The 25,418-nt window shown below is 37.1% G+C and overlaps 2 protein-coding genes across 4 annotated transcripts in view; one reads left to right on the plus strand and one right to left on the minus strand.

Annotated features, from left to right (window-relative positions):
• Positions 1–16,271, plus strand: part of LOC309497430 (uncharacterized protein) — a 34,438-nt gene extending 18,167 nt beyond the window's left edge. The window contains exons 1-9 of one of the 3 annotated variants that reach the window (XM_082167714.1): positions 312–453; positions 2,521–2,652; positions 4,534–4,592; positions 5,028–5,177; positions 9,145–9,316; positions 9,412–9,578; positions 13,061–13,128; positions 14,245–14,288; positions 16,055–16,271. In XM_082167714.1, coding sequence (XP_082023840.1) covers positions 369–453; positions 2,521–2,652; positions 4,534–4,592; positions 5,028–5,177; positions 9,145–9,316; positions 9,412–9,578; positions 13,061–13,108 — 813 coding nt within the window. In that variant the 5' untranslated portion in view covers positions 312–368 and the 3' untranslated portion in view covers positions 13,109–13,128; positions 14,245–14,288; positions 16,055–16,271. Of the gene's footprint in view, positions 1–307; positions 454–2,520; positions 2,653–4,533; positions 4,593–5,027; positions 5,178–9,144; positions 9,317–9,411; positions 9,579–13,060; positions 13,129–14,244; positions 14,289–16,054 lie in introns of those variants that run through there. The other 2 variants (XM_082167715.1, XM_082167716.1) reach the window with 2 other exon arrangements.
• A 4,219-nt stretch (positions 16,272–20,490) lies between these two features.
• LOC309497378 (uncharacterized protein) lies at positions 20,491–25,279 on the minus strand. Its single transcript, XM_082167627.1, has 10 exons — positions 25,192–25,279; positions 24,379–24,557; positions 24,203–24,296; positions 23,754–24,099; positions 23,553–23,670; positions 23,349–23,440; positions 23,125–23,239; positions 22,055–22,327; positions 21,759–21,935; positions 20,491–21,664 (listed from the first exon to the last, which is right to left on the minus strand). Coding segments are annotated over exons 3-10 (1,320 nt in total). The 5' UTR covers positions 24,205–24,296; positions 24,379–24,557; positions 25,192–25,279; the 3' UTR covers positions 20,491–21,467.
• Between the last annotated feature and the right edge of the window lie 139 nt (positions 25,280–25,418).

The raw sequence follows: 25,418 nt of genomic DNA on the forward strand, positions 1-25,418 counted from the left end.
AAAAAAGAGAAAAACCGCACGTGTAATGACAATTGTAGTTATTAAAGTAGTGTAATATATTAAATGTATTTATTAAAATTCTAAATATAAATAATAAATATTAAGTGCCTGTGTAATATGTATTCTTTTATTACATTTTAGTGCTAGTAAATTTTTAGTCTAATCAGGTTTAAGTCCATTAACTCTCGCTCTGACTGACTCTCTTACCAGTGAACTGAACTACTGAACTAGAGCTGATTGAGATTTAAACCTAGAGATGTAGTGTGGATTTATTTTTCTTTCTGTTAATTATTCTCATCTTAAACAGGACAAACACACAGAAAAAGTCCTGATGAAGCGACTGAGATCCACATGACACTATTATAAAGATGGTGTTTATTAAAGAGGAGAGTGAAGACATTAGGATTGAAGAAGTATTCAGTGTGAAACAAGAAGAAAATGAGGAACAAACAGGTTGGTCTTCTTTTGAACCTTTTTGAATAAAGTAAATGTTAGTTATAAACTTTTCAGTTGTTTTCTATAAGGGATCTTCTCATCTGTATCTAACCAGTCTTGTAGCACTCGTTATTCATTGAATCAAGCTATAATTGTTTTAATTATCATCTCTACCACGTTCACGTTGCATTGCAGCTCTTCATCATCATGAAAGTTTGTTATATGCATGCATTTTAAAACCATATCAGTCTAAACTTCGGATGTATGGTTTTCTGAGCGCACACGTCCGAAGCACGCGCACAGAAAGCTGGATGTCAGACGGCGGATCCCGTGATTATTAAACTAAGTTCTCTTCTATAGCGCTTAAACTGTCAAAAACACATAAACAGCTTTTTCTGAGACACTGCTTATGATTTATGGGGATTTAAAAAAAGAGTGTGGGTGGGTAATATTAACCATTATAGGGTGGTTGTGTACACACACTGCCAACACATTTATGTTCAAACGCCATGTAAAAGGGGATTTTGCATAATAGGTCCTCTTTAAGTTGATCTAGGATGAGTGTTTCTTCTCCTGAACTCCATGTGGCAGCAACACATGTGGGATATTCTTCACATTAAGACAAACAGCGTAAATGTGAATGTCAGCGCCTGCAGCTTTCTCTGTTTTCTTTTCTGAAAGCTTGAATTCAGCTTCATTTTTGTAGGATAATTAAAAGATTAGACACTAACCCTAAAAGTCTTAAGCTAGTCCCAGACTAATATTCATGTTTGAGCTGTTTTAACTGAAAGCAACTCTCACTGACTCGTTGTAAAATATGTCAGTGCCATTGTTTTGCCTCAAGAAGCACACCAGTAAAAAAAAAAAAATCAATGGCACATTTATAAAAGCTACTTAAATGTTCTAATTGAACTAACCAAAAGTCACAGCATTTCAACACAACTTCTTCTCACATGTTTGAAGGCTGCTATTGGATCATTGAGGTTAAACGTCATATAATGCGTCTACGCATTACTTTACAGAGAGCTTGTGACCTACTAGCTGCGATCTGCGCTAAGAACAAATGGTGCAAAAAAATACAGTTAGTGAGGTAGTTACAAAATTACTATGCACATGTTAGAGTGGGCTTTTATTGTGGCCAGCCTAAGGCACACCTGTGCAATAATTATGCTGTCTAATCATCATCATCTTGATATGCCACACCTGTGAGGTGGATGGATCATCTCGGCAAAGGAGAAGTGCTCACTAACACAGATTTGTGAACAATATTTGAGAGAAATAGGCCTTTTGTGTACATAGAAAAAGTCTTAGATCTTTGAGCTCAGCTCATGAAAAATGGGGGCAAAAACAAAAGTGTTACGTTTATAATTTTGTTCAGTGTAAATAGCTATTGTTAGTTACATTACACTGTTTAATGTCAGGCAGGCAGGCAAACAATTCACCCACTTTTGTGGACTGTCATATGTTGAAAGGAAATATCAAATTGAGGATCATTGCCATAACAGTAAAAACTAATGAAAATGTCCCTCAAGGAAAGTGTATATAAGGAGAAAAGCAGAGCACCCAATACTGAGCCTTGTGGCACTCCACACTTGTTTGATGAGACATCTGCATTCAGACACATGTGGTAGCAGTCAGGCAGATAAGACCTAAACCATGCTAATGCTTGTCCACTAATGCCAACATCATTCTCAAGCTATGCAAGATAATGTTGTGGTCTATCCTGACTGAAGCACAGTGTCTCAACATAGTTGAGAGGACATTATTTTTCAAAAAATTTAGATATGAATGGCAGATTTGGGATTGGCCCATAATAAACCAATTCTCTTGGGTCAAGTGGTAAGGGGTTTCATTACTGCCAGCTCTCTCTTAGACTGTCTTGCTTTTTTGGATGTGTCCTAAAGAATACAGTTTCTTATTGAGAAAAGATTCTGAGATAAGGTAACTCCACTTTCATTAACATATTAGGTATAGGATCTAGCACACATGTTGTTTGCTTTGATGCGTTAATGCAGTATTTTGATGTCTGTTCTTTTGTGCTATTAAACTGGTGTTAATTTGCATGTTGTTGTTTTTTTGCTTTAGACCTCATGACACTGAAAGAAGAAAGTCAAGAATTTTATGAAAATGATGAGAAAGATCAGTGTGATGAACATCATGATGTCATGACTGGAGAAAAATCCACAGAGACTAAAAAGACTTCACATAAAAGAAAAGGTCAGAAAAACGTATCTAAGAATTATTGCATCTGCCATCAGTGTGGAAAGAGTTTAACTAAAAAAGGAAGCCTTAAAAAACATATGAGAATTCACACTGGAGAGAAGCCTTTCACCTGCCAACAGTGTGAAAAGAGTTTCACTCAAAAAGGAAACCTTAAAAAACCAACACAGTCTCACTCCCTACACGTCAAATGTCTGACGCATGGTCCAGGAACCCTGGCGTCATTTTTCAACGAGCAGGGTAGTCCTATAGATTGAACCGGGGACGTTCAACGTTGAAATTTGACGTCTTGGGTAAGCACACCACAACATGTTGTCTGCCATTACAACAAGACTATACTACAAAAATAAAAATGAATAGGCTACAAAAAAACGATCTATGCCAGGGCGAGTCAAATGGCGGCCCCCAGATAATTTTTATCTGGCTCTCCAACTGGTTTTTGATGTTTTAAAACTCTCGCAATCTGATATCAAAGGTTTAGCGCGTTCATCAGTGGTGAGTTTAACAACGCACATGGTGTGCAACCGCATTCAGCGGTGAGTTTACTCCTTTAACTAAAGCATGCTGGATAACAGATTTTTATCGGATTTTTATTTTATTTTAATAAATATAATATGCTACGATTGTGTTCAATTAATCATTTATTTATATATTTTTTTGTTTATTATTAAGTCCTTTAAAACAATTACGCTGACGTCACCGGGTTATCCCAAAGTTCATTGCGATTTTCCTCTCGGTAAGTACAGTACATTAATATACATGGATCTATTATTCTTACATTTACACATCTAAAACTGTTGAATCAGGACAATAAGTTGTGTTTAGAAACTTTAGTTTTGTAAGGTGGCCATTTCTTAGGACGATTATGATAGAATAAGACATTATAAATATACAGTTTTCTGCACCAAATGTGTAGGCTAGCAAAGTTAACGTTAGCTAATTAAATTCAAGTAAATTTTTTCGCATACAATCATGTAACTTAAGGTACGATCATAGGGGAATATAAGATTTTCAGTATTAAATTAGCCCACAAAAATTATCCAACATTGTAAATGTTCAGAATAAAGAATGGTTGGCAGATTGGTCTGTTTTACAGTCTGACACAGTCTCACCCCAAAACGTCATATACTGACGCGTCTTGACCATGCGTCAACATACGACGAAAAGGGTACCCCCATAACGTCCATGTGTGACGATTCGGGTTATGGGTAGGTTTAGGTATGCGTTAGGGTACCGCTAGGAGGCGCTGCTGGTGCGCTTCTGTCTGCGTCTCATATTGACGTTAAAGGGGTACCCTTTTCGTCGTATGTTGACGCATGGTCAAGACGCGTCAGTATATGACGTTTTGGGGTGAGACCGGGCTGTGACGTTAATGATAAATGACGCAAAATTATATAATAAAACACCGAAATAAATCATCAATTTTTAACAATACTACAAATTCATAACTACTACATTGTGGCTCATCACAACTTTTCAACATGAAATAAAACAATATGCAAGTAATGTAATAATGCTGTCATAAATTATTGACTGATTCACACACACACACACACATATATATATATATATATATATATATATATATATATATATATAGCTTCCAAAATTAAAATGGGTGAATTAGAAAATTTGTGTTTGTTGACGCTGTCTAAAGTGCACTGTAGAAAATGCATGGGATAGAGACTGATATAAGTGCATGGTTGTTGTTGCAGTGACGCTAAATTAGCTAAAAGTTAACCTGCTTTAATTGTTTTCATTGTTTTGGTAGAAAGCAGTTATGCCAATAAGTTGTGTACTGTTTGTTGACAATGTCTAAAAAAGTATGTTATTATAGAAGAAAAAAATGTGTGTGTGTGTGTGTGTGTGTGTGTGTAGATTTCAAAATGACTCGAAAGAAGTTCAAGCCTTGCCCCTCCTGCCAAGCACCTAATCAGGTGAGGGAAAGTGGAATAGAGCATTATGTGCAATATTCAAATATGTGGTTTTAATGTCCTACATTTAGTAGGTCAATTGGATACTAAAGTATGCTCCTACTAAATGACCCTCTATGATATCTGTACTGTGTTACAAAACAGTAATAATGTAAGGCGTCTGGGTTAATAACAATATGTATTACTTATTTTGCACCAAACGCCATAGGCAACATTTATTAGAGTAGCCTGGGTGTCTCCAACATCTGCCACTTTTACTGTATGATTATAATAATAATAATAATCCTGTGTAAATTTAGAGACCTATTCTGAATTGCATTGTGCTTTGTGTGTTCCTATCTTTCCTGTATACAGCCAAATTCAACTGTATCTTGATTGTACTTCTTCTCTGTGACTGTGGATCTGATGTCTCACTTTGGTATACTTTTACCAACACAGGTGAGCCGCAAAACCTGCAGCTCTTGTTTCACAGCCATCTCCCAAAAAGCCAAAGTGACGGCCAAAAAATTGTCCCTGGACAAGAATTGGGGGGAAAGGGTCAGAAAAAATAAAAATGCGTCAAGAGTGGTGGACTCTGCCAATATTGCAGTAAGTATAAATGCTCATATGTCATTAAGCAATATGATTTGTTTCACTTTTTATTAATATTGTGTGATAGGGCAAGGGCGTCATTTTACAAAAATAAGTTTAATCTGTCAGTGAATGAATTTGAGGTAGTCATAGATGGCATTGGTGTAATATTATTTTAATTTATTTGTCATTTGCTTGACATGCATGGAATAGACTTTCTTTTTGACCAGGTGCTCATGTACATTTGTTTACATATACAACCGGCTACATTGTAAACATAACCTTGCTTTAGTACCACACAGACAATGCATGTTACTGAAGTTTCTGTCTCTGCTAAAGGCAGATCACAGAATTCAGACCCAGAGTCACTATTAAAGACAGTCTTGCATGATTATGTAGGCTAAGTACTGTAGATAACATGCTCCCTTACACTAGTCAAGTCAAGTCAAGTTTATTTGTATAGCGCTTTTCACAATACAGATTGTATCAAAGCAGCTTCACAGTATTAAATTAAAATAATACAACAAAGTTTTTTTTCAAGAGGAATTTATTGATTGATCAAATTAAATTAAATATCCCCAAAATATCCCCAACTGAGCAAGCCAAAGGCAACAGTGGCAAGGAACCGAAAAACTCCAAGTGACCTAATGGTGTCCTAAAACTCCATCAGGTGACCTAATGGTGTCCTAAAACTCCATCAGGTGACCTAATGGAGAAAAAAACCTTGGGAGAACCCAGGCTCAGTCGGGGGCCAGTTCTCCTCTGGCATTTATGAGCAAGAGGCCGTATTGTAGTTGGAACTGTAGGATTATAAGAATGCCTGGCTGAAGAGATGCGACTTTAATCTAGTTTTAAACTGGGAGAGCCAGTCTGAGCAACGAACAGTATCAGGAAGACTATTCCAGAGTTTTGGAGCCAAATGTGAAAATGCTCTCCCTCCTTTGGTGGTTCTGGATATCCTAGGTATGACCAAAAGCCTTGAATTTAGTGATCTTAAAGAGCGCGATGGATTATAGGGTGATAGAAAATCCGTTAAATAGACTGGAGCTAAGCCGTTTAGGGCTTTGTAAGTCAGTAGCAATATCTTATAATTAATACGGAGCTTTATAGGTAACCAATGCAGTGATGATAAAATCGGTGTTATATGATCATATTTTCTTGATCTCGTAAGAACTCTAGCGGCGGCATTTTGGACTAACTGTAGTTTGTTTATTGAGGATGCAGGACAACCAGCTAATAAAGCATTACAGTAATCCAGTCTCGAGGTCATGAATGCATGAACTAACTTTTCTGCATCAGAAACTGATAGCATATTACGTAGCTTAGCAATGTTTCTAAGGTGGAAAAAGGCTGTTTTTGTAACATATGAAATATGATTTTCAAAAGACAGGTTGCAATCGAGTATAACACCCAGGTCTTTTACTGTAGAGGATAAAGTAACAGGACATCCTATGATGTTAAAGTTGTATTGTGCGATGTTTTGTGGGCGGTTTTTTGAACCGATAAGTATTACCTCTGTCTTGTCTGGATTTAATAAAAGAAAATTACGCGTCATCCAATCTTTTATATCTTTAACACACTCCGTCAATTTGGAAAATTTAGCGTTTTCATCCGGCCGTGATGAAATATATATTTGAGTGTCATCAGCATAACAATGGAAACTAATTCCATGTTTCCTTATAATATTTCCAAGTGGCATCATATATATTGAAAATAACAGAGGGCCTAATACAGATCCCTGCGGCACTCCATAGTTTACTGGAGTTTTGGTTCGATTTTTCTCCATTTAAATAGACAAAATGGTAGCGGTCAGATAGGTATGATTTGAACCAGCTTCCACTACCACTACAAGCATGTGAATATTGCATTTCACGCTTATAGTGCTTTGCGCTGCTGTAATTTTAGAGAAAGTGCATGATGACGTGACAAAATAACTGAGGACATGCATGAAACCCATTCTGTGTGCAAAATATGTGTTGGTAAAAGCAAGGCCATATTCCAGATGTCCTTTTTCAAAGCCACAACTTAAAAAGCATTTGAATTACTACAGGGGAGATAGGGGTTAGTTGTAACACACTTGTTTTAAATACTTCCACACATGCTAGCATGACGAAACTTAGTGTATTTACTAGTTGCCATATCAACACTATATAGAGAAAAAATAAAGCGCCAAAATGTAAATTTTTTGGAAGATATCCATAAACATTTATTGAACCATAGCAAAAGTAAATTTCTTACTTAAGTTAATTTTTCATCTCTATTTTTTGTGTTTATTTAAAATGAGACAAATCTGATATTATTTTAATCTCCAATATGTTATTTAACAGTTGAGATAGTTATTTAATGCTTCGCTAACTAGCAGAAGACACTAGCAGGGTTTAAATCCAAGTTGTGCAGGCGGGGCAAGTTGTAACACATGCGTTACAACGTGCCCCTATTAGAAATATGCTATTATATTCAATACATTTTTTAATTCTATTGAGAAAACATGAGAAAAAGGTTAATAAAGACTGAGAGTCAATGTTCAGAAATGACTAATTATTTAATTGTTTTTAACTATGCTGTATAGCTGTGTTTTCCTGTGTTCGTAGTCAAAAATAAAAAATTATTTTATGTTTAATTATTAAAAAATGCCATTATTTCATATGGAAATGTTAATAATTCTATTTTATTTAGAAAATATTTTAGTTAGTCTTGTATATATTTTTTTTTATTAGATCAGAGAACATTTTAAGCTGTCAAATGGTCATGTTACAGTGTGCCCCTCTCATGTTACAATGTACCCCACCTACGGGGCATGTTGTCACATTTCACTTCCATTCTTTCAGGGTATATCAAGAGAAAAGTATATGCTGTATTAATAAAACAAAACCACATAATTGTACTAGACATGTGTGAAATTAATGTGGTGAAAAAATAAATACTCTGAACAACAAGTAGATATACACAAACTGAGAAAGACAAAAAGTGTTACTTTGTGCCCCGCTCTCCCCTAATGTCACATTAAAAGAGAAAAGGATTCAGCCATACCTACTGGAGTAGGACCAAGTCCAGATTCTGTAGAGCAGCTGGCTATTTTATGATTTTTAACTTTATGTTCATTGGTGGCCTTCCCAAATGAATGTTTCTGTTTGTCCCATAACCTACATTTTCCGTGGGGAGAGACAGGTAGACTATCTAAGGGGGGAGGAGAGTGTTTGGATCAGGTTGATATTTGGCCATAAAGAGGGAGTCCAGTCAAAATGTATTTTTCATATATGTATTATCATATTTTGTTTTGTGTGCGTCAAAAGCAGGGGTTCTCAAACGGTTAGAGCCAAGGACCATTTGTGTGGGAGAACAATTTCCAAGGACCCCCTCATAATTAAAACAATTAAGCATATGCTTGCTACCATTTGTATACTTTGATGCCATTTCTATTTTCTTGAAATTGTGTCCGGGTTTACTATTCCGTGTTTTCTAGCTGGTGTGTAACTGGGTCTTTAGTCAACTTTGGAATTTGAATCCCTTAATGATGTGGACTGACTCAAACATTCATCCATGTTCATCAGCTATCTTAATAGCAAATAAGCCAAGCTAAGCAGCAGGAAGAATGGTTCATCATGACCTGAGTGAAGTGATTTACAACAGATTAACTTGATTAGTCATAATCACAAAAAAAGTTAAATGTTAATGTTTTAATTTATTAGTGCATTTACAATCAAGATTGTATGTAGATTCTAGATCATTACATTGTCATTGATAGGCATTTCTTAATGATGAAGCACAACTTTCTCATTCAAAGCAAATCCACTTTGAGAACCACTGGGATAGATCACATATGTAATGTTTTTGTTTCTAAGGGGAAAAGCTGTTAAGTTTGATTATGGTAATTGTGTATATTAGAAACAGTAGCACTAATGTATTTAATGCCTTTTTTTCAATAGGGTGGAAAATAATGCAGTGGACTGGGAATAACTAATGTTTGCTGTTTGCATTTTTACAGGTGAAAAAACTAAGTGCATTGGGCTATGTCCCAATTCTATTTTTTGCCAAAAAGGATAAGGCCTCTGGAAAGTGGGCGGCCGATGTGGTGACCGATCTGCCACCCACTGAAGAAAACCTAAAAATTGTGGCCTCCATGAGAAAGGCCTACAATTTTATATTGATCAAAGAAGGTAGGATTTGTGTCATTTAAGTCATGACAGTTTTAAACTGGGTTTTTTCATGATGGGGAAATATTGAAAATTAACATACACATACAATATTGTAGGGAACTCCACAACAACATTGCCAGAGCCTCAGGCCCAGCATCAGGCCCAGCCCGAGCCCCAGCATCAGGACCAGCCCATGCCCCAGCATCAGGCCCAGCCAGAGCCCCAGCATCAGGACCAGCTCGAGCCCCAGCATCAGGCCCAGCCAGAACCCCAGCATCAGGCAGTAGGATAATTAGGTTACATTTCGGCTATGAAGTCACTGAATTTGATGGCTAAAGGGCCGTTCATTCCAGGAACAATAACTATATACGTATAACCATAACGATAAAAGCCTCCAGACTGACCAAGGATATGCAAAGTCTCACCTTGTGTTAATAAATATGGCTAAAATTTGATGGGTTCTTATTGGCTGTTAGCTTTTTATCGTTCTCAAAATCGCTTTAAAAGTGATTCCCAACAATGTTGTTCTCCATGTCATTATCGTTATAGTTTATCATATTAACGAGAACTATATATTTATATATATTTATATATCAGTGATTCTTGAGAGTCGGGACAAAACACGTTTAAAAATTTTTTTTTTTTAAATACACACTATATCAATTAGAGTTATGTGTTTCTGCAGAGAAAGGTCTTAGCTATTTAACCATGTAAAGGAACAGGTTCTAAATAAAAACACATTTTTAACAAATAAACATGTTTCCCTTCAGAACTGGATTTGTGTCAACTCCGTCAGACACACTAAAAAGTATACAATTTTAATTCTTCAAATCCAACAAGAATCTAAAGTTCTGGGCCCGTATTCATAAAGAATCTTAATGCAAAGAGTAGCTCCTAGTGACAAAATTCTAAGAAAAATCTTAGAAATGTGGCCGTTTACTCTTAAAATTAAAGAAAAAATCCTCGTAAAGAAAAAAGTAATTCAGAAAGCATCTTAACCCTTAAAAGAGGTCTTAAGGTCAAAATTGTTAGGAGCACGGACGAGGACTTTTAAGAGGCTTAAGAGTTTCTTTAGCAGAGGAGAACATGGCAGAAAGACGAAGAGGGAGAAGAAATGTGTTGCAGACAATGAATAACAGTGAGTTAATAAGACGCTATAGATTAGATCGTGCAGGGATCATGTTTGTGACTGATCTTATTAGAGACACGCTAACATCTCCGACACAGCGCAGAAATGCCATAGCGCCAGAAATGAAAGTAATCACTACATTACGATATTTGGCAACTGGGAAAATTCCATGTTTGATACATTAAAAACAACATTCAAACCACCACTTAAATAGACATGCCAGCAATCAGTGTAATTGGCATAGAATGATAAAAATTGTTCCACTCTTTCCAATCAAATACCTTATAGGAAATGAACTGCATGGTAAATTAAAAAAAAGTATTTATATACACATATATAATGTGTGTGTGTGTGTGTGTGTGTGTGTGTGAGAACGGTCAAATAGGAAAAAATTACGCATGTAATTTCAAAGTGAAGGCTTAGAATAGACCCTATACTTAAAATCACTTTTTTTTTTTTTTCTTGGACAACCAACCAATCACAGTCTTCAAAAGATTGTGTCATACATAGCAACGGGGTCAACCCCGCCTCCTCACTAAGATGAAAGTTTTTGTCTTTTCCTTACTCAGAGTTTCTCTCAGATCGGTCCCGAATCGCTTTTAAGCTAAGACTCCTACGTAAAAGTTTTTAAGCTAAATTAAGAGTTTTCTTAGAGGATTCTTAGAATCTTTATGAATACGGGCCCAGAAGTATATTGTAATAGTGTTTAGTTACTCTGATATGTAAAAAAATTACAATATATAAACAAATTACAATATATAAACTTAAGTTGTGATTTCACACTATTCTGAAAACTCAGATTTCTAAATATTTGCATTTTCAAACTTTGATTTTAATTTCAATATTGTAAAAACAAATTCCTTAAATAAATAAAACATAAGAGGATGTAGATCAGATGGTCCTTTATTACAAAAACAACATAAACTGAAGGAAGAATATTTGTTTTTCCACAAAACATAACAAAAACATTCATACATCCAACGCTGTTGACGAAGATCTGACGGTGTTGACGAAAAACTGACGGTGTTGACGGAAAAACTTACGGTGTTGACAAAAAATGTTTGAATGTTTTACCTCCGATTTGTGAAATGTTCACCTGTTTGTCATGATATGTTCTGACAATAAAGAGTAGTTTAAAACCACAATTAACGCTCTGTTTTCTACAACTTTCACTTAGGAGCAAAAATCTGCCTTTAAACTTGAAATAAAGATTTGACATTTATCGTGATAATTATCGATATCGACTGATATAAAAAAAAATTACCGTGATAATTTTTTTGGCTCATATCGCCCAGCCCTACACTAGCTTCTCATTTCTCTATCTCTGTCTCTACATATAAATATATATTAAAGTGCTGGCAAAGTTACACGTTACACAATAATAAGCAGACCACTGTCTGCCCATTCTCTACAAGTCAGATGTGTATGGTTAAATAATGTAATGCATGCTATGTATGTGCATTTATGTGTAAATAAAACCCTGAAATAACAGTTTAACCCTTCACTATATTCACAAATAATATTATATTCGCACATTAAGAGGTTATTGGTGGATTTGTCAACTCCGTCAGCTTACAGATCAACTCCGTCAGACATAGAACCTGATGGAGTTGACGTCTGACGGAGTTGACGTAAGGGCATGTATTTTCCCGCCAAAACATGTATTGTACACTGCAGCTAGGTAGTTTTTCCTCAGTTGCTAGCTGTCCCAATATCCTCACTAAAATGCTTAAATTCAATCCACTATGGTTTAAAAAAAGTATCTTAACAGAAAGATGGTATTGACATGGTGCAGCTGTGACCATAGGAATATTGACATTGTTTGTCTAAAATATAAAAAAAATGTAAAATGTACCAGAGCATGTGTGGTAGTGCTGCATTCAACACAGGCAGGGAGATGAAAAGGGGTCCTCAGGGATATAGCTGACCATGCTATTTCCTGATTTAAAGAGCTTTATGAAAAAATCTGACGGAGTTGACAGAAACTGAGGACACAACTTTAATAGGCAGATTTTTATGGAAAATATTGTTTGATGTTCACTTCATGCATTGTTTTTTATATTTATACCCCTTATTTTTTATTTGATATATATGTTTTCACAATTGTAGAGCTTTTTTAAAGTTTTTTTGGGATGGTTAATATTGTGACCTCTTGCTGAGGACAAGTGCAATAACATGGACCTTCTAACCACAGACCATACATTTAAACAAATTTTCCCCAAAAAGATAAAAAGGGTTATTCTAAAAATCAGATAGGTATATACTATTCCTTTAGATTTAACTTTGTAAGTATGTCAATCATGATGAATTTCTTAATTTTTGCTATAAATTAGACTTTTCTATGTGGGACATGTTTTGTCCGACTCTCAAGAATCAGTGATATATATATATATATATATATATATATATATATATTTATAACTATAGTTATCGTTCTTGGTGTGAATGGCCTTTAATATATGTATTCTTTAGTTATTTAGCTGTTTTTTCTGACGTTTTCAAAGTTCAAGGACAATGGTTACTGTTGTTCCCCAGGTTTTGTGAAACTTAGTTAAGAATTTGTTTGTTTCATTTTAAGTTTTTTTTTGTCATTTATGGTTAATTATTATTATTATTATAATTTTTTGTCATTTAAGGCTGCCGGAAATGTAGTAGACAACAAGTTTTCCGATATGAATCCATAACAGGAAGAAGGATACATAAGGTAAGTTTAGAAATATATTTTTCACTAGGCTGTCTGATCATCTCTCCATTGTATGTGGCTTATCTGGCATTTCACATATCACAAAATACTGACCATTGAAGCAAGTGGTAATTTGAGCCCATTTAAGGGTATTTTAGAGTAACTGCTGTGCTTTTTACATTATCTTCATATTTTAAACAGACTTAGACAAGTCTTGAGTTGGAAAAACATATTATTAATGAGTCCGTTTTTATAGTAGACATCGTCATTGCAATTGACCGTTCACAAAGACCCGCCTCCCTTAGTTATTGTTGCTATGCCCGACAAGCTATGTTCCTACTCAGTGAAAAATACATTGTGGAGCAGAGAGGAGACTGAAAAGTAAGCTGGTCTGTCCTGTCTGTCAGCGTGTTGTCAGTTACTTTTGATATTAAACAAAGTCTCGCCTTTCAAATTTGGTCAAATGTAAACAGTAAATAACGTTTTGTGGTTCTTTAATGTGTCTGTCAGATTGCTGTAGAGCATCAGTTAAAGCTTCTTGTGAACCGATCATCTCTTCCTTCTAGTTCAGTTATAGCATCAATTAAACATGAATGAACATAAGAAGGAATGTTGTTTTAACCGCAGAAAAGCATCAGTACACTCCGTTTCTCAAGTTCAAATCCTGGCATGTTAATCTACTATCTCTCCTGACGGTGCTGTCAGGCAAAATGGCGGATGGCGAAATATGATTGGTCAGATCGCCTGTCAATCAAGCGCTGTTTGGGTCAATTGGACATTAACAACAAGGCAAAGCTAATGTAACAAAACAGAGACACACCGGACAATATTTTTATGACATAATTATTAGCCGTCTATATTATTAATACTGAATTAAATCTTTATTTTATTTTATAATTAGCATATGAATTCAGAATACTTTCAAACATACAGTATATATACATTCAACACAATGTGATGATCCTGAGAAATGATAGGCTATTGCGAATCCCATGAGGTATATAAATTCATATTCCTTATCCTTCTATTTTATGCAGGGTTGGAATTTAATGACGGCCCTACTGAAGGCAAAGTGGCCTTGTCACAAAAGTTATGACATTATAAACCTGATTATTATATGTATGTGTCTTTCTGTAGGGAAAAGAAGAAGTTAAGGTCAAATGGTTACCTTGCTCTGCATGGTAAGTACTGCTTTATATTGGTTAAAATTGCCTTTATACATCTCCTTTCTGTTTCCACTTTTAACCTTCTCATAGGTGGTGGATAAAGGTTGGAATGTATATTGTAGCACACAAAAGTTTGAATGTACAGGCGGTCTCAAAGTTTTGCAACCAACAAGCAGCGTTGAGAGAATTGTCATGTCCACTAGGTTTTAAAGGGTTAGTTCACCCAAAAATCTAAATGATCTCAGTTTTTACTCACCCGCGTGTTGTTCTTACCCCGTAAGACTTCCATTTATCATCGCATCACAAAATATTATATTTATGATGGAATCTGAGCGCTGGATAAGTTCCCCATTGACTTCCAAGGGGCTTAACTTTGCTCGATCAGAAAACGTATTAAGACATCGTTTAAAATTGTCCAAATGACTCCAGTCGCTCAACCATCCATTTATCAAGCGACGAGAATACTTTTCCTCGCCAAAAACAAACAAAAATTACGAATTTATTCCAATATCCATTTACTCGTGTTCTGCTTCAAAGCTGTTTACGTAGTCTAACTGCGCAGAGCTTTGAGGTTCTACGTCACCACGCAGGCTCACTATTGGCCAACGCAGGTCACGCGTATGACGTAGAACCCAGAAGCTTGCGCAGATAGACTACGTAAACAGCTTAGTTGAATCGAGCAAGTTTAAGCCCCTTGGAAGTCAATGGAAGACTTATCCAGCGCTCAGATTCCATCATAAATATAATATTTTGTGATGCGATGATAAATGGAGGTCTTACAGGGTTAGAACAACACGCGGGTAAGTAAATACTGAGATCATTTTGATTTTTGGGTGAACTAACCCTTTAAGTCCAGAGTCAATGCAGCCTTCTACCAGGAGATTTTAGAGGATGGTTGCATCTGCTGACAAGCTTTATGTACATGTTGATTACCTTTTCCACCAGGACTCTGCCCTTGCTACAGTGCCAAAACTGCTTGTTACTGGTTTGCTTAGCATGGTATTGCTGTGCTTAACTCATCTCACCTTAACACCATAGAGAGAACAATGATAGATACCAAACCCAACATTACAGACAATCTCAAAGTCACTATCAAAGCAACCTGGCCTTCCATAACACCTCAGCAATGCCATACACTGATGGCCTCCATGCCACACCACACTGATGCAGTAATTTGTGCAAAAGCAGCCAGACCAAGTATAGAGTCAGATTCGTTCGTTTATTTTCAAAAGGTCAACATATCTGTATTCCTCTTTATTCTTATATTTTGAGATGATGATTTTTGGTTTTCATGAGCTGTAAGCTTTAATCATATAAAAAATGGCTTGAAATATTGCACAATACTGTAATTTTGGAGACCCACCTGTATTTTAATTAGACTATTGGTTACACTGTTGGTATAGGATGGATTAAATGCAGTGTCAAATATTGTCTACAGGATTTAGCCACTTGCTCTTTTCAGGACCATACCTGATGCCATGAATAATTGCCCCTGTGTGATTCTATGTAGGAAGTAGACATTCACCAATTTATTGGCAGAACATCAGTATCGACCAAGATCATCTATGTTGACTGTTATCGGCTATTGGCTTGTTTACTTTCAATGACTTTATCGATGAGAGTGGCTGATGTTTATGTTACATTGCATCAAGCACTATATATATGTATATGTTTGTATAAAAACAATGAAATACAAGAGCGTACAATATTTATGCTGCGAAACTATTATGTTAAAATGGCTCCTCTGTTTTTCACTGATTTTGTGTTACTGATGCTTACAGTGGAAAAATCTGGGAGGAGACATGGGAGCCGGCCTTCAAGTTTTCACCATGTCCCAAGACTGCCGATGTGTGACTTCACTCAGACAGTAATTGTCGAGTTCGCCTTTACGGGCCATCCTGGTTTTGGATGTTACGATTTATGTATACAAAGTTAATAAATTAAGTGTTTTCTTTATCAAATGATTTTTGTTCAAATAAAAAGCAAAGTATACCTATATTTATGTCTTTCCATTCATTTTGTGGGTTAGCCAATCACCTGAAATCTTCTTCAACGTGTCAAATGATATATTGCAATATGATGCACTCAAGGAAGGTGGGACATGTTTTCACTCATATTAATTGACACCCATTAAGAGACAGTTGATTCCACCAGCTAAACCATACATTTTTGAATAAAGGGTAGCTGAGGTAGGCAGGGGTGGAAAAACGAACAGGCTTACGAGGACAGAGGTCAAGAGGGTCCAGAAGCTTCTAAAAATGTGAAAGCATGGATTCTAATTCAGGAGGGTTTCTGAAGGCTTTTTTAAAAGGCAAGTCACATGAAACATGCTGCTGCACTGTTGTCTACCATTGACTTTAATGCACTGAATGTGTGTGTGTAAGTCTTCACTGTCCCCCGGATGAGAAAAAGCAGAAGACAATTATATGTGTTTTGTCTGTGTGTAAATATAAATATATACTTTTACTTTTAATGTTATTATTTCAGTCTATAGGGACCAGGGAAGTTGGGTTTCTTTGTTGTTTATTTATGTTTAAAACTATAACACTATCTTTTCAACATTTATTTAAATGTTATCATGGTATTCATTTATTTATTTTAATATTGTTTCGGTTTTATTATCTGTGAAATATTACAGTATGCTGTAATACAGAACATTACGATATGATACGAGCTAGACGCATTCAAAGGCCATATCCCACAATGCAATGCGGGAATTCATTCACAAAATCGGACAGCGATCAGCTGATATAATCATTGTTTTTGTCACCAACAACAACGTTGCTCAGCTTTGCTGCTCCAGTAAGTTATGCACCGTTTTTTTTTTTTTTTTTTTTTTTTGAATCAGCTGAAGACTCCGGAAGTGACGTTGTATGTACCGTTCGGCGGATAAGAAGATAAAAAATACACAATGTTCGTAATATTATGTTTTTGTCTAACGTTGTATTTGTGGATTCAAACAATAAAGATAATAATAAAATACAGTTTCATGTATTTGTATGTATTGTACACACGTGCTCGGTTGGCCGGTGGCGGCAGACAGCAGAAACACAGGAGTCGAACATGTCCACCCACCCAGCCCGGAAAACTACAAGTGCACACACTTTGTAACAGCTTCTGTGACGCGTCTCTATTGGGAGTTGTAGTTTTTAAGTATATTGGTATATTTCTCATACTTATAAGTTATAAGTGTAAAATTTTGGATACACCCTGCCTGAGGTTTATTGGGATGGGAAACACACTGGTTTCCTCAGATTTTAAAAATTGAATAGTTAAATAGGTGAAAATAGCTTCTTTTTTTTCTTTTTTTTACCATATTTGACAGTTCTTACAGTGGGTAAACTTTGGTGACCATACCTACATGACAGCATAGGTCCAGAGCTTTTTATAACTGCTGGTCTTATGTTTTTATCACCTTCTGTTGCTAAATGACAAGCCTTTAAAGATGGACTGGGTTCAAGGTTTAGTATTTAAAGCAGGAGTAATGTATCCTCTTTAGACATGTTACTCTCCTGGTTGAGACCTTTCCAACAATGTGTTAGTCCTCTGACAACTTTTTAATTATTACATATCATGGTTTGCAGGGGAGCGTGCCTGTTCCCACAGCCCTGTGTTGCCAGAGCCCTATATTCCCACAGCCCTTTATTCCCACAGCCTTATGTTCCCACAGTTATGTTCCTATGTTCTATCATTTCCAAGGTTTTTTTTCTTTAACCTTAACAGCCCTATGTTCCATCATTTCCAAGGTTTTTTTCTTTAACCCTAACCCTAATTCTAACCATAACCCTAACCTGACCCTAACAGCCCTATGTTCCATCATTTCCAAGGTTTTTTTCTTTAACCCTAACCCTAATTCTAACCATAACCCTAACCTGACCCTAACAGCCTTATGTTCCATCATTTCCAGGGTTTTTTCTTTAACCCTAACCATAACCCTAACCTGACCCTAACAGCCTTATGTTCCATCATTTCCAAGTTTTTTTTCTTTAACCCTAACCCTAATCCTAACCATAACCCTAACAGCACTATGTTCCATCATTGCCAAGGTTTTTTGATTTACTGTGAGCGTTTGCTCTAAATGATAACACCTAATTTCAACACAGGCCTTCCAGTCAAAGGTATTGTCCATATACACACCAAAGTGCCAATAGGAGCAGAGCTGATGGATTGGTTCATCGTTTATGACCTCTGATATCTGACCCATGTCATGACTCCTTCATCAGCTTGGTTTTGGTTGAATGAGATATGAGTTATGTCTGTGTGCAGTAGGCTGAGGAAGAAGTGTGCTAAAAATGCCAAAACACATGTTGTATATGTACACTAACCCCTAAATTGATACTATTTCAAAAAAGTAATTAATTTAAAACAACTAATAATGCAGTGTGATTTTAAATCAAACTAAGTCCCACATGTGTGTAAACATAAATGTGTGAAATTCATTCATCAACTACAAAATTTGAAAATGGGCTTTTTGGAATGCATGAACATTTAAAAAAATAATATATATATATATATATATATGAAATGTAAGAGGGGCTGTGGAACATAAGAGGAAGCTCTCTTGTAAATGGGTTCAACGTAGTAATGCAGGCATAAACGGACATATGGGACTTGACTTCTTTTATTATCCGAGGTCATCTCGTGTAACACATGACAGTCATGCTCTCTCTTCATCTGCACACACACTTTTTCTGCGCACGTCCCTTTTTTTTACACACTAACTGCGCATGTCAGCGCGCCAATTCTCCATAGAGTCTATACGTAATCATAACGTAAACATTGCAACACACATGAACAGCAAATCACATTACCCAATTTACATACAAAATAAATCTCAAAATAGTTGTTTTGTTTGTTTTTCACAACAGTACAAGTAAAAACAAATGCAAATTAGTCAAACAAGCCATTAGGCTGTATTTCTAAACACTCAATTGTAGGTTTTGTATAGTATTTATAACCCAAATCAAAGTGCTTTGGTCAGGAAATGTAGTTATTAAAGCAAATCTTTAAGTAATTCAACAACATTTTCCTATTAAACATCCAAAATCAGAAAGAAAATGATTTATGTGTCTATAATAACCACTATAGGGTCCATAATTAAGTCACATTTTCAAATTTTGTTTCAGTTTTTGCATTTGTTGAACCTCTATGTAGTTTCACTGCACATGAGAAGTAGCTGAACAAGTCCTGTCAAGGATGCTTTAAGAGACCATCTGTAGCAGGAGCTGATGCAATAGTCCAAATTCAGAAAAAAAATGGGTTTGTGTGTCCATGTAAAACTGTCTGAAAACACAGATTAGCCACAGCAGATGACATCAGTGGAATTATGTTTATTATTATTATTACAATACACATATTTACACGTGAACATATGGAAATTTAACATGAATAAGGACATGTTCCACCTTTCTGCAAAATTTTCTGCACAGTGTTTTGTTCTACCATAAACAGAAGAGGACTACTGGAAAAACAGTTAGTTAAATTAATTTCAGTTTCTATAACTACATTCAATATTATTGTTGTAATGTCACATGTAGATATAATGACCATTATTCAAGCATATCTAACTTACAAACAGTATTTCCTCCATGTTTATTTGACCGTGGTGGCTCCCCACGGCAACATTTCTGCTCCTCAGAAATAGGGCTGCATTGTTAGAGTGCATATCGGAGAATAGCGCTGACACATGCTTCACACCGCGAGCGGGCACAGGAGGAAAAAAAGAGACGCTGTCCGGATGATAAGCCAGTTGAGATTGTGTGTGCACGTCCTTGAGAACCTATACGTTGTCAAAAAACTAAAAAGGAAACACTGACAAATATAATGGCGCTTTTCCACTGCTAGTACGGTACGTTTTGGTTCGATTCGGCCCGGTACAGTTCGGCTCGCTTTGCTTTTCCACTGCGTAGTACGACTGTGATCGACACGGCGCGTTTCGAGTTCAGTTTAGCTCAGTTGCTTTTCCACTGCACTAGTACCTCTTTAAGGACCGCGCCGCCTCTACCGATGATGTCATCGTAAACGCGACACATTACAAACGCACAACCATAGACAGTAAAAGAAATGGACACAGCGACCCCATTGGATTCAACGGAGACAAAGTGAAGCCAATTAGAAACTCTTACTTCGTGGGGGTCCAGCGTACTGCGCAGACTCAAACTGAGCTCGACGACGTAGATGTGACGTGAGCAAACCGTCTGTCTTCTAGTGGCTGTGCCAAGAGAAATCTGAATCATTCCCTTCCGAAACTCGCAGAGACGGAGAGCGTGAGTAGGAGCTGTCCATGATCTTGGAGCAGGAGAAACTTTTTGTAGGTGTTCTGATTAATTACTTTGTCATTTTGCCTCGACGTCCTCCCGATTGCCCGCGAGCTTCTCCTCCTGTCCATACGGTAATTTCCTACTGTGCGACAGAGAGTCGCGTGGCTGTGACGCAATCGTTAGCCTACTTTTACAAAAACTGCTTCTACAGGGCCATAACGTAAGATACAAGGTAATGGAGCCTTTTATACATTTTCGTGTTTCTTTAGAAATAAATAATGGACAAATGGGGTCTTTAAACGCCTCAGATGTGAAGTTATTCGCTGTCAAAGTGACGCCAAAATGAATGGGAGTCAATGGGATGCTAACTGCAGGTGGGGTTCCGCTAGCCAATGGCGGCGCCCGGGGGTACCTTCAAAATAATACAAATCCCTGCCCCCCTGCGCACAACACAGGATCATTGAAGCCTATCGAGGGGATTATATTCTTGATTTCGGCATGTGGATGTTTATAACTGCAAGACGGAACAACGTGTTTCAAATGAGGCGGATGGCAGCAAAACAAAATACTGCTAAATAAAGTTAGTAGTTTAAAATAGCGGTGGCTGTTACTGGCTATTTTAATGGTGTCTCGTGTCGCAAATACAGTGACTTTGGTAGTGACGATTCTTTCTGACCAACCAGTGATCTGCAGTGTGTTCACGTCATGTTTAGTACCAGTTTGGCACGCTTGGAACCTCAACAGACCAGGTACCATTTAAAGCGAGCCGTACTGTCCCGTTCCATGCAGTGAAAATGTGCCACAAGCGTCCTGTACTGAACCGATCCGTACCGTTATCTGCAGTGGAAACGCGTCAAAGCGCGCCGTAGAAAACTGAACCGTACCGTACTATGCAGTGGAAAAGCGCCATAAGAAATCAAGACAAAGGAGCTCCTCAAAATCCGTCGTCTGACAGTTCAGAATCACTGTCGTATCCATCCCAATCATTCTGGAAGTCCACACTTGTTCCAGTCAAAACTTGAGCATAACAGTCTCTTGCATGCTTCATCATTCTGGTGACTTCTTGCTTTTTTCTCAAAGTTAAGCTGAGGAAACCCTTAACCCCTTCTTCATTTAGAGCCCACAGCTCACCTTATGGGAGTAAAACAAAAAATTATCAAAAAATAAAAAATACAAATGTACAGTATAGTATTACACGTTTACAACACATTACTTAAATACGTACTTTTCAGTGCCTCACTGGAAAGCTGGCATGACATCTCCTTGAGTGTGTCTGCACGAGTGGAAAGAGATTTCCAATGTTTTGCCATCTCAGAAAGGACAATCTTCTTCTCCTCCTCAAGTCTCCTTATTGCCATCACAACATCAAATGCCTTCCTCTTGGTTTTCAAATCTACAGTGTCTGGGATACAGTTGTGGAACGTAAGTCAATTGTGTTTCTGAGACAATTTGGGAAAAGGAATACTTTTTTTTTGCTACTATGCATATCGTACAAAATTGTCAACAGATTTCTGTACATACCACCATGTGAAAGTTGCCATGGCCAAACTGTCTCGTCAGAGAGAATGTTGTCAAAGACGATTCTTTCTGTATCTGGAACCATACTGTTGTATTTTTCAACAACAGAGCTAAGAATGGCATTCTCATCTCTAATTTTGCGCCGAATCCGGGCCCGACCTTTGCTGCCATCGGTGTCTTTGTAAAGGCGCTGGGACCTTCTTTTAATGCTGGCCACTAGCACCTCCATTCGACTGGTCACCGCATCAAGATCGGCATTCTGTTGGGATGTTGTTGCTGAGAAGAAAAGAAGTGTAAACATTTCAATTACATTATTATGGCAGTAACTAAAATGAGCTAAGTCTCAATGTTACACTGAATGTCATAACGATTATCCTTCTTTGTAAAAAAAAAATCTCCTTGAGGAAGGACAGGTGAGTCTCAATAATAATTTCATATGTCTTTGCGTGTATAAGAAGTATGGGTAACACTTTATTTTGATAGTCCACTTTAGATATTCTACTAACTATAAGTAACTTTGCAACTACAAGTCAACTAACTGTCATTAGAGTATTAGTAGAGTGTCTGCTTAATATCTGCTAACACTTTGTTTCGTTGGTCCCCTAACAGACATTCCACTGACTATAAATTACTTGGCAACTACAAGTCAACTTATTCTCCTAACCCGAACCCTAACACCTAACCATAACCTACAGACTACCGACTGTCTACTACAGTCTACTAATACTCTAATGAGAGTTAGTTGACATGTAGTTGAAAAGTTACTTATAGTTAGTAGAATGTCTAAAGTGGACTCGAAATAAAGTGTAACCGAAGAATGTAACAGAGTACACCAAAGAAAATGACAACGTAGCCAAGATGGGATCCGCTAACAGCAAGAAATGTCCGATGTTCCAACTTATGGACTGTGCACTATTCAGGTATTTTCAGGGCACTGTGTTTTGACATGATTTCCAGTGTGTATATACAAAAATTAGTGTATGTATGATTTAATTTTAAAACAGTAATTACTTGCAGAAGAATGTCTCCCATTATTATGCAGAACTGAGACATTTAAGCATGTAAACTCTCACCTTCTGCCCACTCCTTAATATCAGTGACCCAGCCCTCAACTTCAACCTGTGTCACTGCCAGTTGCGTTCTCATGCTTTCCAGGTCTAGACATTGGCTTTCCAGGCGTTTTGTGGCCTTCAAATAAACAAAAAAAAAGGAAACGAAAGAAGAAAAATGTTATACCTACAAAAATATACAATAGAAGGTATTTACAATAAAAGAAAATAACAATATTCATCTCTACCTTCTGATATCGGCAGGCAAGTGAGGAAGCCAAGTTTTTAAACTTTTGCTGATTCCAGCGCATTGCCATCAGTGTGAGCATGTCTGTACGTCCTGGAAAAAAGAAAAAAAATACACTAATCTGTGTTGTACCACATGTCCCTCACTGGCTACAATTTTCTTGTAGCACTTTCAATCTAAGTAGTGCAGTGTGTGGTTACCTTACCTGCTTTGGACATGTGTTTTGTGGTCACAGCAATCCTAGAGAGGAAGGCGTTACACTGCTCAACCTCCTCCCCAAGTGTCAATCCGGCCCCTTGCTGGTAAGCTCCACTCCATTTAACCTATTAAAGAAAATACTTAAAAGCTGCCAGCATATCTTTGCAGTTGTTCAGGGACAGTCAATGACATAGTAATGTTTTCTTACCTCACATTTAAAATCATGGGCTTTGGCATGAAACACTGAGAGGAACGGTTTCATGCCAAGAAGGTGCTGGAGCTCCGGGCAGCTTTTTGCCACTTTGTTGAGGTAGGGCCAATATTTGCAGGTCACATCCATGGCAAAAAAGCTTATTGGCTTATTTGCCAGCTTGTTCTGCAGGTAGAGGGGATAAGCAAAGATTTCCCCCCCTAAACATGTCGAGAGCACCGAGAAAAACTCCATGACGACAGACCGCAAGCTCAAGTCCCTCCTCATCAATTTTACTTGAGGATCTTGAGGATGTTTCCCTGGCAGCTGACCACTCCCCTCCACAGACACCTCTTCCAGAGACCTACAACATGGAAAAAGGTTGATATAGTCAGGACTCACCCAAGCAATGTCCATTGTAAAATGTTACTGGTGGTGTTTTTAGAAATATTATACAACAAGTTTACATGGTTGGTGGTCGAATGGATGTAATCCACAAATCTCTCTACTTCTTCATCTTTTGCAATGAAGATGTCTTTAAACAAGGCTTGTTCTTCAGATCTAAATGAAAGAAAGGTACACATTGAACTTCAATATGACACAGCAAACACAACACTGCAAATTACACACATTTCGTAAGTACCTTGCTGCATTCTTAAAGCGGTAGTGCTTGCGATTTCCATCCACAGAAACAGCAAGCATGTCTGGGGTGCATGCAGGACAGACAAAATAATCCTCTCTGCAGATCTTCTCCACCTCAAATCTAACAGCCTCCCACTCCAAAAAGCTTTTTCTGAAGCTGTCTGCTGTGATCTTCCCAGTCTGTTTCAGAAGAGTAAAACATGTCAACATAATTCACAGTATTTTATCAAAACATGATGCTCAACATTGATACATTTAATTTTTTTTTTTACTATTTTCATTGCTTCTCCTGGTGGATATTAAAAAAGTGAACTTGCATTGAAGAAAAAAGTGAGGGAAATACAATTATGTCCAGTGCACGCTGTTGTACAAATGCATAAACTATATAGACTAAAAGCATTGGGACACCTGGGGCCTTATTACAGAAACGTCCTAACTCTGTTAAATCATAACATCCATCCATCTATCAACTAAAGTTAATAAGGTCAAAGGTGATGTCAAATCCTCCAGCATCGAGCCTCCACAGGCAGCCGCTCAGCCCAGTGCATCATGGAAAATCTTTTGGCTCTTTGTATGTCATGGACAGAAAACATCATGACCAAAGTTTGGTTTTCGATTTTTTACTGAATGGTACTTTTTACAAAGACTTTGGATCTTAGATAATGTTCTATCAATGTATCGAGTATAGCTAAATTACTGATTTGATATTATCAACATGCTCCAATTACAATAATCAATGTGTTCATAATTGTCATTCTGCGATACACGTCAATACTAGTACTAGTTGTTAGTGATTCCCACCACTAATACTCACACGGCCAAAGTGGACAGTTCGTTGATCAAGCATTCTTAAAAACGGTTGGCAGGACAGTCCTGGTGCTGCCATCTTCAACTCTTCATATGAACAAAACACATCTGTAGCGTACACTGTGGAAAAGTGAAGGGTAGCCGGCCAGTAGTCATTGCGGACCAAGTCATGCGCTCCAAGTGGCTTTGCATGCCTCGCATTTCATCTCAGGCATACTGAGATAATATCTTCCT

The sequence above is a fragment of the Leuciscus leuciscus genome, assembly GCF_965113295.1.
Source record: "Leuciscus leuciscus genome assembly, chromosome: 4".
In the NCBI taxonomy this organism is placed as follows: domain Eukaryota; kingdom Metazoa; phylum Chordata; class Actinopteri; order Cypriniformes; family Leuciscidae; genus Leuciscus; species Leuciscus leuciscus.

Coding starts and splice junctions, on each gene's coding strand:
- LOC309497378 (XM_082167627.1), bottom strand. Junction 21,936..22,054: donor ATGGCAACTTTCACATGGTG/GTATGTACAGAA, acceptor ACTGTATCCCAG/ACACTGTAGATTTGAAAACC. Junction 21,665..21,758: donor TTCCAGTGAGGCACTGAAAA/GTACGTATTTAA, acceptor TACTCCCATAAG/GTGAGCTGTGGGCTCTAAAT.